This window comes from Lithobates pipiens, unplaced genomic scaffold (assembly GCF_037356315.1).
Source record: "Lithobates pipiens isolate NorthernLeopardFrog02 unplaced genomic scaffold, aLitPip1_a1.2 Scaffold_27, whole genome shotgun sequence".
Lineage (NCBI taxonomy): Eukaryota > Metazoa > Chordata > Amphibia > Anura > Ranidae > Lithobates > Lithobates pipiens.
This window is the reverse complement of record NW_027507788.1, coordinates 231,616,036-231,630,569: the sequence shown is the minus strand read 5'-3', so window position 1 is coordinate 231,630,569 and position 14,534 is coordinate 231,616,036. Positions and strand designations below refer to the sequence as shown.

General features: G+C 49.9%; 1 protein-coding gene and 1 long non-coding RNA gene across 6 annotated transcripts in view; one reads left to right on the top strand and one right to left on the bottom strand.

Annotated features, from left to right (window-relative positions):
* LOC143934630 (uncharacterized) overlaps positions 1-5,489 on the bottom strand; it is a 43,868-nt gene extending 38,379 nt beyond the window's left edge. The window contains exon 1 of one of the 4 annotated variants that reach the window (XM_077458388.1): positions 5,431-5,489. In XM_077458388.1, coding sequence (XP_077314514.1) covers positions 5,431-5,474 — 44 coding nt within the window. In that variant the 5' untranslated portion in view covers positions 5,475-5,489. Of the gene's footprint in view, positions 1-1,594; positions 1,762-5,376 lie in introns of those variants that run through there. The other 3 variants (XM_077458387.1, XM_077458389.1, XM_077458390.1) reach the window with 3 other exon arrangements.
* LOC143934632 (uncharacterized) overlaps positions 5,395-14,534 on the top strand; it is a 55,989-nt gene continuing 46,849 nt past the window's right edge. For both annotated transcript variants that reach the window (XR_013263317.1, XR_013263316.1), the window contains exon 1: positions 5,395-5,531. This is a non-coding gene — a long non-coding RNA (uncharacterized LOC143934632). The remainder of the gene's footprint in view (positions 5,532-14,534) is intronic.

The window sequence follows — 14,534 nt, the reverse complement described above, 5'->3', positions numbered from 1 at the left end:
TCAGGGACTGCAGACATGGTACAGGAGATGATCAGAGACTGCAGACATGGTACAGGAGATGATCAGAGACTGCAGACATGGTACAGGAGATGATCAGAGACTGCAGACATAGTACAGGAGATGATCAGAGACTGCGGACATGGTACAGGAGATGATCAGAGACTGCAGACATAGTACAGGAGATGATCAGAGACTGCAGACATAGTACAGGAGATGATCAGAGACTGCAGACATGGTACAGGAGATGATCAGAGACTGCAGACATAGTACAGGAGATGATCAGAGACTGCGGACATGGTACAGGAGATGATCAGAGACTGCAGACATAGTACAGGAGATGATCAGAGACTGCAGACATAGTACAGGAGATGATCAGAGACTGCAGACATAATACAGGAGATGATCAGAGACTGCAGACATAGTACAGGAGATGATCAGAGACTGCAGACATAGTACAGGAGATGATCAGGGACTGCAGACATGGTACAGGAGATGATCAGAGACTGCAGACATGGTACAGGAGATGGTCAGTGTGCTGTTGTCACGTCACATTCGGCTACCCGCTGGAGTGCGCATGCGCGACGTTGCCATATGCTTTTCAACACTGTAGCGATCTGCGCTTGTGCAGAATTTTGTGGCCACACCCCTGAGTCCAGGCCCCGCCCCCATCCAGTCTCAGATTATAATTGCGCGGTGTGTAGGGAGGGGCTCTGTGGGAGTCGTCTTATAACACTGTTGGAACGCATATGGCGGCGTTGCGCATGCGCACTCCAGCGGGTAGCCGAATGTGACGTGACGCCGCCTATCACAGGAGGACATTGTCACTACAGCCCGGAATATTCCGCTCTGTGACCGGTGTTCTGGCAGATAGTGTCCGGCCATCATATAGTGTCCGCCCCGTAGTGCGCATGCGCAGTACGGGGCAGAAGAAGCTTCGGAAAATCTCTGAAGCTGAACGGCGCCTGCGCGGTGAGTGGAGGTGGTGCCCCACCATCCAAGTGGACATAGGGCTGCCGATATTAGAGGGCCGTTCGCTGCGCTTCGGGCTCCGCCTCGCTGCACTCGGCTCTTTTATATTCCTGCTCGATGTCCACTTGGATGGTGGGGGGTGAACCTGGACTCAGTGCGCAGGCGCCGTTCATCCTCGGATATTTTCTGAATCTGCGTTGCTGTGTACTGCGCATGTGCAGTACACAGAGGACACTATCTGATGGGGGACCATATATGATGGGACATCGGCGAAGATCACAGTGAGGAGAGGGGGGAGGGGAGGATTGGGGCGTGCCAAGGTGACACTCCCCCAACCGGGGGGGGGGGGAGGAAGGTGGCGGAGGCCATGTTGGTACACCCCGAGGTAGGAAGGTGGCGGAGGCCATGTTGGTACACCCCGAGGTAGGAAGGTGGCGGAGGCCATGTTGGTACACCCCGAGGTAGGAAGGTGGCGGAGGCCATGTTGGTACACCCTGTGCGCGGTGGGGGTGTTTTGGGGGAAGGTCACTTGGGATGTGATGGGGGTCGGCAATCTGATAGAACTCCCCATCCACCAATGGTGGAGAGCACTGATCTGAGTGTTGGAGGGGGGGGGTGGACTAACATCGGACTGTTAGTAGAGCGGCTGTGACCGGAGAGGTCCGATTCTTCATCACTGAACAATCACCTTGGCTCCTCCCCCCTCCTGTGATTGGTTCCCATCGATCGGCCGTCACCCTATCAGAGAAGGCGGATCACAAACAGGAAATCCCAATGATGAGGGGGCGGGGTGTAGTGTCACAGTTTGCTGCCTATCACAGCATGCTACGGAAGGGTCGTTGCCGCCAGAAATTGCGTACTGCGCATGCGCGATGCGTTCCAAACACTCGCGCCGTGCGTTCCAACATAGTTTCGGCAATACAGTTCAGCGAAACCATCACATAATGTTACGGAAGTGACGTTACACACAACACAAACACTGGGCCGTGCGTCACAACACTAATACTTCCCTTGTTACCTAGTAGGTTTTGCATTGCTGGGACTTGTAGTGCCTATCCTGAGCTACATGCTTCAATGTTCAGTGTCCTCATCCTTATCCCCGTGCTTCAATGTTCAGTGTCCTCATCCTTATCCCCATGCTTCGATGTTCAGTGTCCTCATCGAAGCAGGGGGATAAGGATGAGGACACTGAACATTGAAGCTCGCGGATAGGGATGAGGACACTGAACATTGAAGCAGGGGGATAGGGATGAGGACACTGAACATTGAAGCTCGGGATAAGGATGAGGACACTGAACATTGAAGCTTGCGGATAGGGATGAGGACACTGAACATTGAAGCTTGCGGATAGGGATGAGGACACTGAACATTGAAGCTCGGGGATAAGCATGAGGACACTGAACATTGAAGCTCGGGGATAAGGATGAGGACACTGAACATTGAAGCTCGGGGATAAGGATGAGGACACTGAACATTGAAGCTCGGGGATAAGGATGAGGACACTGAACATTGAAGCTCGGGGATAAGGATGAGGACACTGAACATTGAAGCACAGGGATAAGGATGAGGACACTGAACATTGAAGCTTGCGGATAGGGATGAGGACACTGAATATTGAAGCATGGGGATAGGGATGAGGACACTGAACATTGAAGCACAGGGATAAGGATGAGGACACTGAACATTGAAGCATGGGGATAGGGATGAGGACACTGAACATTGAAGCACAGGGATAAGGATGAGGACACTGAACATTGAAGCTCGGGGATAGGGATGAGGACACTGAACATTGAAGCTCGGGGATAGGGATGAGGACACTGAACATTGAAGCACAGGGATAAGGATGAGGACACTGAACATTGAAGCTTGCGGATAGGGATGAGGACACTGAACATTGAAGCTCGGGGATAGGGATGAGGACACTGAACATTGAAGTTCGGGGATAAGGATGAAGACACTGAACATTGAAGCAGGGGGATAGGGATGAGGACACTGAACATTGAAGCACAGGGATAAGGATGAGGACACTGAACATTGAAGCTCGGGGATAAGGATGAGGACACTGAACATTGAAGCTCGGGGATAGGGATGAGGACACTGAACATTGAAGCTCGCGGATAGGGATGAGGACACTGAACATTGAAGCACGGGGATAAGGATGAGGACACTGAACATTGAAGCACGGGGATAAGGATGAGGACACTGAACATTGAAGCATGTAGCTCAGGATAGGCACTACAAGTCCCAGCAATGCAAAACCTACTAGGTAACAAGGGAAGTATTAGTGTTGTGACGCACGGCCCAGTGTTTGTGTTGTGTGTAACGTCACTTCCGTAACATTATGTGATGGTTTCGCTGAACTGTATTGCCGATGTAGTGTCACAGTTTGATGCCTATCACAGGATGGTGCGGAAGTGACGTTGTTGCGTACTGCGCATGCGCGATGCGCTCCAAACGCTCGCGCCGTGCGTTCCAACATAGTTTCGGCAATACAGTTCAGCGAAACCATCACATAATGTTACGGAAGTGAAGTTACACACAACACAAACACTGGGCCGTTCGTTACAACACTAATACTTCCCTTGTTACCTAGTAGGTTTTGCATTGCTGGGACTTGTAGTGCCTATCCTGAGCTACATGCTTCAATGTTCAGTGTCCTCATCCCTATCCCCATGCTTCAATGTTCAGTGTCCATCCTTATCCCCGTGCTTCAATGTTCAGTGTCCTCATCCTTATCCCCGAGCTTCAATGTTCAGTGTCCATCCTTATCCCCGTGCTTCAATGTTCAGTGTCCTCATCCCTATCCCCATGCTTCAATGTTCAGTGTCCTCATCCCTATCCGCGAGCTTCAATGTTCAGTGTCCTCATCCTTATCCCTGTGCTTCAATGTTCAGTGTCCTCATCCCTATCCCCATGCTTCAATGTTCAGTGTCCTCATCCCTATCCGCGAGCTTCAATGTTCAGTGTCCTCATCCTTATCCCTGTGCTTCAATGTTCAGTGTCCTCATCCTTATCCCTGAGCTTCAATGTTCAGTGTCCTCATCCCTATCCACCTGCTTCAATGTTCAGTGTCCTCATCCTTATCCCCGAGCTTCAATGTTCAGTGTCCTCATCCCTATCCCCCTGCTTCAATGTTCAGTGTCCTCATCCCTATCCGCGAGCTTCAATGTTCAGTGTCCTCATCCTTATCCCCCTGCTTCGATGAGGACACTGAACATCGAAGCATGGGGATAAGGATGAGGACACTGAACATTGAAGCTTGCGGATAGGGATGAGGACACTGAACATTGAAGCACAGGGATAAGGATGGACACTGAACATTGAAGCTCGGGGATAGGGATGAGGACACTGAACATTGAAGCAGGGGGATAGGGATGAGGACACTGAACATTGAAGCTCGGGGATAGGGATGAGGACACTGAACATTGAAGCTCAGGGATAAGGATGAGGACACTGAACATTGAAGCAGGGGGATAGGGATGAGGACACTGAACATTGAAGCTCAGGGATAAGGATGAGGACACTGAACATTGAAGCTCGGGGATAGGGATGAGGACACTGAACATTGAAGCATGGGGATAGGGATGAGGACACTGAACATTGAAGCTCGGGGATAAGGATGAGGACACTGAACATTGAAGCAGGGGGATAGGGATGAGGACACTGAACATTGAAGCTCGGGGATAAGGATGGACACTGAACATTGAAGCATGGGGATAGGGATGAGGACACTGAACATTGAAGCATGTAGCTCAGGATAGGCACTACAAGTCCCAGCAATGCAAAACCTACTAGGTAACAAGGGAAGTATTAGTGTTGTAACGAACGGCCCAGTGTTTGTGTTGTGTGTAACTTCACTTCCGTAACATTATGTGATGGTTTCGCTGAACTGTATTGCCGAAACTATGTTGGAACGCACGGCGCAAGTGTTTGGAACGCATCGCGCATGCGCAGTACGCAACAACGTGGCCCGTGTTTGTGTTGTGTGTAACATCACTTCCGTAACATTATGTGATGGTTTCGCTGAACTGTATTGCCGAAACTATGTTGGAACGCACGGCGCGAGCGTTTGGAGCGCATCGCGCATGCGCAGTACGCAACAACGTCACTTCCGCACCATCCTGTGATAGGCATCAAACTGTGACACTACACCGAAACTATGTTGGAACGCACGGCGCGAGTGGTTGGAACGCATCGCGCATGCGCAGTACGCAACAACGTCACTTCCGCAGCATCCTGTGATAGGCAGCAAACTGTGACACTACAGGGGCTCCAGTGACCCCTCCCCCTCAAAGATGTGGGCGGAGTTCTGCATGATCCCCTAGAGGGGCTGTGATGACGTCATACCCTCTGTCCGAGCCGAACCATCCCCTCCCCCACCCGGGAGCCGCAAAACCGCCTACCGACCTCCTCCGCACCGACACCGCGATCCTCCGCCGACCCCCGGGACTCTGCACTGACTTCCGGGCCTCAGCTCCGCTCCTCCACGTCACTTCCGGTCTCATACCACCGAGAGGAGCGGGATGGGCTCCCTCTACAGATCGGAGGAAGAAGTGCAGCTGGTGAGTTCTCCCTAGAGATTTATATATATATATATACCCCACCCCCCATCATTGTACCATCCCCCATCATTGTACCATCCCCCACCCCCCATCATTGTACCATCCCCCATCATTGTACCATCCCCCACCCCCCCATCATTGTACCATCCCCCACCATTGTACCATCCCCCATCATTGTACCATCCCCCATCATTGTACCATCCCCCACCCCCCATCATTGTACCATCCCCCACCCCCCATCATTGTACCATCCCCCACCATTGTACCATCCCCCATCATTGTACCATCCCCCACCCCCCATCATTGTACCACCCCCCACCCCCCATCATTGTACCATCCCCCACCCCCCATCATTGTACCATCCCTCACCCCCCATCATTGTACCATCCCCCACCCCCCACCATTGTACCATCCCCCATCATTGTACCATCCCCCACCCCCCATCATTGTACCATCCCCCACCCCCCATCATTGTACCATCCCCCACCCCATCATTGTACCATCCCCCACCCCCCATCATTGTACCATCCCCCACCATTGTACCATCCCCCAACCCCCATCATTATACCATCCCCCACCCCCCATCATTGTACCATCCCCCACCCCCCATCATTGTACCATCCCCCACCCCCTATCATTGTACCATCCCCCACCCCCCATCATTGTACCATCCCCCACCCCCCATCATTGTACCATCCCCCACCCCCCATCATTGTACCATCCCCCATAATTGTACCATCCCCCACCATTGTACCATCTCCCACCCCCCATCATTGTACCACCCCCCATCATTGTACCATCCCCCACCCCCCATCATTGTACCATCCCCCACCCCCCATAATTGTACCACCCCCCACCCCCCATAATTGTACCACCCCCCATCATTGTACCATCCCCCACCCCCCATCATTGTACCATCCCTCACCCCCCATCATTGTACCATCCCCCACCCCCCACCATTGTACCATCCCCCATCATTGTACCATCCCCCACCCCCCATCATTGTACCATCCCCCACCCCCCATCATTGTACCATCCCCCACCCCATCATTGTACCATCCCCCACCCCCCATCATTGTACCATCCCCCACCATTGTACCATCCCCCAACCCCCATCATTATACCATCCCCCACCCCCCATCATTGTACCATCCCCCACCCCCCATCATTGTACCATCCCCCACCCCCTATCATTGTACCATCCCCCACCCCCCATCATTGTACCATCCCCCACCCCCCATCATTGTACCATCCCCCACCCCCCATCATTGTACCATCCCCCATAATTGTACCATCCCCCACCATTGTACCATCTCCCACCCCCCATCATTGTACCACCCCCCATCATTGTACCATCCCCCACCCCCCATCATTGTACCATCCCCCACCCCCCATAATTGTACCACCCCCCACCCCCCATAATTGTACCACCCCCCATCATTGTACCATCCCCCACCCCCCATCATTGTACCATCCCCCACCCCCCATCATTGTACCATCCCCCATCATTGTACCATCCCCCATCATTGTACCACCCCCCCATCATTGTACCACCCCCCATCATTGTACCATCCCCCACCCCCCATCGTTGTACCATCCCCCATCGTTGTACAATCCGTTTGGGTTTGGGGAACCTCTGGGGGGGTCCTGGTTTGGGTTTGGGGGACCTCTGGGGGGTCCTGGTTTGAGTTGGGGGTGTTCTGGTTTGGTTTGGGGAACCTCTGGGGGGGTCCTGGTTTGGGTTTGGGGGACCTCTGGGGGGTCCTGGTTTGAGTTGGGGGTGTTCTGGTTTGGTTTGGGGAACCTCTGGGGGGGTCCTGGTTTGGGTTTGGGGGACCTCTGGGGGGGCCCTGGTTTGAGTTGGGGGTGTTCTGGTTTGGTTTGGGGGACCTCTGGGGGAGTCCTGGTTTGGGTGACGTCTTGGGGGTCCTGGTTTGAGTTGGGGGTGTTCTGGTTTGGTTTGGGGAACCTCTGGGGGGGTCCTGGTTTGGGTTTGGGGGACCTCTGGGGGGGCCCTGGTTTGAGTTGGGGGTGTTCTGGTTTGGTTTGGGGGACCTCTGGGGGAGTCCTGGTTTGGGTGACGTCTTGGGGGTCCTGGTTTGAGTTGGGGGTGTTCTGGTTTGGTTTGGGGGACCTCTGGGGGGGTCCTGGTTTGGGGAACCTCTGGGGGAGTCCTGGTTTGGGGGACGTCTGGGGGGTCCTGGTTTGAGTTGGGGGTGTGCAGTGTAGTGGTCAGGATAGTGGACGGTATAGTATAGTGGTCAGTGTAGTGGACAGTATAGTATAGTGGTCAGTGTAGTGGACAGTATAGTGTAGTGGTCAGGATAGTGGACGGTATAGTGTAGTGGTCAGTGTAGTGGACAGTATAGTGTAGTGGTCAGTATAGTATAGTGGTCAGTGTAGTGGACAGTATAGTGTAGTGGTCAGTGTAGTGGACAGTATAGTGTAGTGGTCAGGATAGTGGACGGTATAGTGTAGTGGTCAGTGTAGTGGACAGTATAGTGTAGTGGTCAGGATAGTGGACGGTATAGTATAGTGGTCAGTGTAGTGGACAGTATAGTATAGTGGTCAGGATAGTGGACGGTATAGTATAGTGGTCAGTGTAGAGGACAGTATAGTGTAGTGGTCAGTGTAGTGGACAGTATAGTGTAGTGGTCAGTATAGTATAGTGGTCAGTGTAGAGGACAGTATAGTGTAATGGTCAGTGTAGTGGACAGTATAGTGTAGTGATCAGTGTAGTGGACAGTATAGTGTAGTGGTCAGTGTAGTGGACAGTATAGTGTAGTGGTCAGTGTAGTGGACAGTATAGTGTAGTGGTCAGTATAGTATAGTGGTCAGTGTAGTGGACAGTATAGTGTAGTGGACAGTATAGTGTAGTGGTCAGTGTAGTGGACAGTATAGTGTAGTGGTCAGTATAGTATAGTGGTCAGTGTAGTGGTCAGTATAGTATAGTGGTCAGTGTAGTGGTCAGGATAGTGGACGGAATAGTGGTCAGTGTAGTGGACAGTATAGTGTAGTGGTCAGTGTAGTGGACAGTATAGTGTAGTGGTTAGTGTAGTGGACAGTATAGTGTAGTGGACAGTATAGTGTAGTGGACAGTATAGTGTAGTGGTCAGTGTAGTGGACAGTATAGTGTAGTGGTCAGTGTAGTGGACAGTATAGTGTAGTGGTCAGTGTAGTGGACAGTATAGTGTAGTGGTCAGGATAGTGTAGTGGTCAGTGTAGTGGACAGTATAGTGTAGTGGACAGTATAGTATAGTGGTCAGTGTAGTGGACAGTATAGTATAGTGGTCAGTGTAGTGGACAGTATAGTGTAGTGGACAGTATAGTGTAGTGGACAGTATAGTGTAGTGGATAGTGTAGTGGTCAGTGTAGTGGACGGTATAGTGTAGTGGACAGTATACTGTAGTGGTCAGTGTAGTGGACAGTATAGTGTAGTGGTCAGTGTAGTGGACGGTATAGTGTAGTGGACGGTATAGTGTAGTGGACGGTATAGTATAGTGGACGGTATAGTGTAGTGGACGGTATAGTGTAGTGGACAGTATACTGTAGTGGTCAGTGTAGTGGATGGTATAGTGTAGTGGTCAGTGTAGTGGACAGTATAGTATAGTGGTCAGTGTAGTGGACAGTATAGTATAGTGGTCAGTGTAGTGGACAGTATAGTATAGTGGTCAGTGTAGTGGACAGTATAGTATAGTGGTCAGTGTAGTGGACGGTATAGTGTAGTGGACGGTATAGTGTAGTGGTCAGTGTAGTGGACGGTATAGTGTAGTGGACGGTATAGTGTAGTGGTCAGTGTAGTGGACGGTATAGTGTAGTGGTCAGTGTAGTGGACGGTATAGTGTAGTGGTCAGTATAGTAGACAGTATAGTATAGTGGTCAGTGTAGTGGACGGTATAGTGTAGTGGACAGTATAGTATAGTGGTCAGTGTAGTGGACGGTATAGTGTAGTGGTCAGTGTAGTGGACGGTATAGTGTAGTGGTCAGTGTAGTGTAGTGGACGGTATAGTGTATTGGACGGTATAGTGTAGTGGACGGTATAGTGTAGTGGACGGTATAGTATAGTGGACGGTATAGTGTAGTGGACGGTATAGTGTAGTGGACGGTATAGTGTAGTGGACGGTATAGTATAGTGGACGGTATAGTGTAGTGGACGGTATAGTGTAGTGGACAGTATAGTATAGTGGACGGTATAGGAATCAGGTAGCTAAGTACTATTGTATTTGATGGGACTCGGGGGGGGGGGGGTAAAAGTCTACAGGTTAGGGGGCGCAAATGACTTGTCTTGCCCCGGGTGCTGACAATCCACACTACGTCACTGTGTCCAGGCGATTGCGTCGATCTCGCCGTTCCACGCCATGATTTGGTAACGAGGGTTTGGGCGCTGGCCCTAGGGAAAGGTTCCGCCCCTTCACCTTCCACAACCACAACATCACCTAAAATTGATGAAAAAAGATGTATTTAGAAATAAGCGGCACACATAGATTACCTGAAGCTGGGGTGCCAGACACTCACCTGGTGGGGTGCCCATCCCACCCACTTCCTCCCCCCTCTCCTTCCTCCACATCCTCGCGGGTGGGGTGGGGGTGGGGCTTACTTCCCATTCATTCTGGTGAGGTCGGGGGGTCCCTGGGATCCGAGTCTTTTCTCCGCTATGAGAATGATATAAAAGGTGGACTCAGCACTAGGGATGAGCCGAACACCCCCCGGTTCGCACCAGAACTTGCGAACGACCCCCGCGTTCAGTACGAACGTTAGAACCCCATTGAAGTCGATGGGACTCGAACGTTCGAATTGGAAAGTGCTAATTTAACGGCTAATATGCAAGATAGTGTCCTAAAAAGGGTTTGGGGACCCGGCTCCTGCCTCAGGGGACATGGGTCACTGCAAAAAAAAGTTTTAAAAATGGCCGTTTTGGCGGGTGCAGTGATTTTAATGACGATTAAAGTAAAAAAAAAAAAGTGAAATATTCCTTTAAATATGGTGCCTGGGGGGTGTCTGTAGTATGCCTGTGAAGTGCCACGTGTTTCCCGTGTTTAGAACAGTCCCTGCACAAAATGACATTAAACGGAAATAACACCATTTAAAACTGCTTGCGGTTTTAATGTTATATCTGGTTCCTGCAATATGGTTGAAAATCATTGAGAAAAATGGCATGGGTAGCCCTCCCTGCCCATTACCAGCCTATTTGGGTCTTGTACGCATATTAAGGGGAACCCCGTACCCATATTAAAAAAAGGAAATGCGTGTGGCCCCCAGGCCCTATATACTCAGAACAGCAGTATACAGGCGGTGCAAACAAGACAGGGACTGTGTAGGTTTGTTGTGTTAAGTTGAATCTGTTTGTCATTTTCAACCGGTACATTTCTAAAGTGTAGCTCCAGTCAAAAAAACTATCTTTAAGCTTTTTGGAAAACATAGGGAAGGGTTATCACCCCTGTATAATTTGTTTTGTCGTCCATCTTTTTTCATCTCACTTGCTGCTGTCTCCTTCCGTTTGCAAGTAGGAGATGTTTGTAAGTTGGATGTTTGAAAGTAGGGGCCTGCCCTATATTATAGCGGTATGTACTGGGTACAGAGCACGCAGACAGCACGCACTATCTCCTAACACTACTGACTGCAAGCTCTATTATTAACCACTTGACCACGGGGCACTTAAACACCCTTAATAACCAGACCAATTTTCAGCTTTCGGTGCTCTCACATTTTGAATGACAATTACTCAGTCATGCAACACTGGACCTATAGGAAATGTTTGTCCTTTTTTTTCAAACAAATAGAGCTTTCTTTTGGTGGTATTTAATCACTGCTGGGTTTTTTATTTTTGTGCTATAAAAGAAAAAAAGACCGAAAATTCTGCGAAAAAATGAATTTTTCTTCGTTTCTGTTATAAAATTTAGCAGATTAGTCATTTTTTCTTCATAAATTTTGGCCAAAATTCATACTACTACATATCTTTGGTAAAAATAAGTAAAAATTGGTGGATATTATTTGGTCTTTGTGAAAGTTATAGAGTCCACAAGCTATGGTGCCAATATCTGAAAATTGATCACACCTGAAGTACTGACGGCCTATTTCCTTTTTTTTTTTTTTTTCACAAAATTGTCATATTATCAGGTTATTTCACACACACAGCATATGCATACCACAAATTACACCCTAAAACACATTCTGCTATTACTCCCGAGTACGGCAATACCACATGTGTGAGACTTTTACACAGCGTGGCCACATACAGAGGCCCAACATGCAGGGAGCGCCATCAGGCGTTCTGGAGCACCCAGGATAATTCTGACATTTCTCTCCTACATGTAAAAATCATCATTTATTTGCTAGAAAATTACAGAGAACCCCAAAACATTATATATATATATTTTTTTTTAGCAAAGACCCTGGAGAATACAATGGTGGTCGTTGCAAATTTTTATCTCACACGGTATTTGCACAGCAATTTTTCAAACGCGTTTTTTGGGGGGAAAAAACAGTTTTGTGCTTAAAAAACAAACAAAAAAAACAGTAAAGTTAGCCCAATGTTTGCATAAAGTGAAAGATGAAGTTATGCTGAGTAAATAGATATCAAACATGTCACTCTTCAAAATTGCACATGCCCGTGGAATGGCGCCAAATGTCGCTACTTAAAAAATCCCCATAGGCGACGCTTTAAATTTTTTTTTTACTGGTTACATGTTTTGAGTTGCAGAGGAGGTCTAGGACTAGAATTATTGCTCTCGCTCTAACATTCTCGGCGATACCTCACATGTGTGGCACATGCGAGCACATGGGGACATGGGCGCTTTAATTTTTATTTTATTTTTTTATTGTTCATTTTACTTTATTTATTTTAGTTTGACATTTTTTTCCCCAAAAATATATTTTTGATCACTTTTATTCCTATTACAAGAAATGTAAACATCCCTTGTAATAGGAATATGGGGTGACAGGTCCTCTTTACAGTGAAATCTGGGGGTCAATATGACCCCACATCTCACCTCTAGGCTGGGAAGCCTGAAATAAAAAATAAAAAAAAGATTCTGGCTTTGATCGTACTGGCGAGTTGGTAGAAGCACCGGAGGGCGGTGAGGGGTGGGGGGCGTCTATGGCTGGGTATTTCAGGGTATCACCGAGTATGGCTGGGTATCTCTGAGTATGGCTGGGTATGGCAATTTATGGCAGGGTATTACAGAGTATTGGTGGGGTATTGGCGGGGTACTACAGAGTAATAGCAGGGTACTGCAGAGTATTGGGGGGTACTACAGAGTATTGGGGGGTACTACAGAGTATTGGGGGTACTGCAGAGTAATGGGGGTTACTGCAGAGTAATGGGGGTTACTGCAGAGTAACGGGGGGTACTGCAGAGTAATGGCAGGGTACTGCACTGCAGAGTAATGGCAGGGTACTTCAGAGTAATGGTGGGGTACTGCACTGCAGAGTAATGGCAGGGTACTGCAGAGTAATGGCGGGGTACTGCACTGCAGAGTAATGGGGGGTACTGCACTGCAGAGTAATGGCAGGGTACTGCAGAGTAATGGGGGTACTGCACTGCAGAGTAATGGGGGTACTGCACTGCAGAGTAATGGGGGGTACTGCAGAGTAATGGCGGGGTACTGCAGAGTAATGGCGGGGTACTGCACTGCAGAGTAATGGCGGGGTACTGCAGAGTAATGGCGGGGTACTGCAGAGTAATGGCAGGGTACTGCAGAGTATGCACTGGTATTGCAGAGTATTGGCAGGGAATTGAGGGGTTAAATTCGGTGAGCAGCGATGTGGGCACTGCAGATGCAGCCCACATCGCTGCTGACACCGATCTCTTTCCCCTCCGCTGTACCGAGAGGGGAGGGAGGAACCGGCGTCATAACATGACGCCGGTTTGTTTCCAAGTGATCACTCCGTCATTTGACGGAGCAATCACGTGGTAAACGGCCGCTATGAGTGGCCGTTTACCGTGATCCGTGATGCGCCGGGTCCTTTGGACCCGGCGGTCACGGATGCTCTCGAGTGCGCGCACCTCGGGGCACGCGAGAGCAGAATTCTGGGAGGCCGTTAATTAACGGCCTCTCAGAGTTAAACAACCGCCCTGAAGCCGTTAATCGGCAATGGGCAGTTGTTAAGTGGTTAAAGCTAGATCACTAGCTATATAGGTGAGGTGAATATAGTGGTGTATACTGCAGTCAGGGCACAGACAACAACCACTACACAGCAGCAAGATAGGAAATCAGCCAAAAACGATTGGTGTGTGCTGTGTTGAAGGTACACAGAACACCCACTGCTTCAGATGCTAAGTAACACACTACACGAGGCCGCCTCAAAGGCGGCCTTATATAGTGTGGGGCGTGCACTACACAGCCTGAGCTATGATTGGCCACAGGCAGGATGCCTGTGGCCAATCATGGCTCTCCTCGCTGCCGGCGCTGCGATTGGCCAAGCATGCGGGGTCACAGTGCATGCTTGGCCAATCATGGGGCAGCAATGCACTGCGCCACCGCAGTGCATTGTGGTCCGCGCGCGCGTCACTCGAATTTTGACGCGAACGGCCCAAACGTTCGGAATTCGCCGAACGGCCGAACAGCCAATGTTCGAGTCGAACGTACGTTCGACTCGAACACGAAGCTCATCCCTACTCAGCACACGGATATTGGAGTGCGGAATATGAAGCGTGGATTAGGAGAGGTCTGCCATTGTCTGTCTGCCAAGAGATCCAAGTGGATTGAAATTCCCTTCTAACCCACCTGCAGTACTTCCCTTTTTTGGCCAAGTTTCACAGATGGAGACCCCCCAAGTATCCCCCCTGTGTGGGTGTCCCACCCCACACTAGTGCCCCTGAGTCCGGATGTGTAAAGAGCGGCCGGGTCTCCTCTCCTCACATTCCACCCAATCAAGTTTCCAATTCATTCCGGAGACTTCCAGACAACAATGTCCTAAACTTCTTTTAATAGGACAGATTATCATGACCGTCATGTAGATATAACCCGGTACTGGCTAAATACATCGCATTTCTTGGCAAAC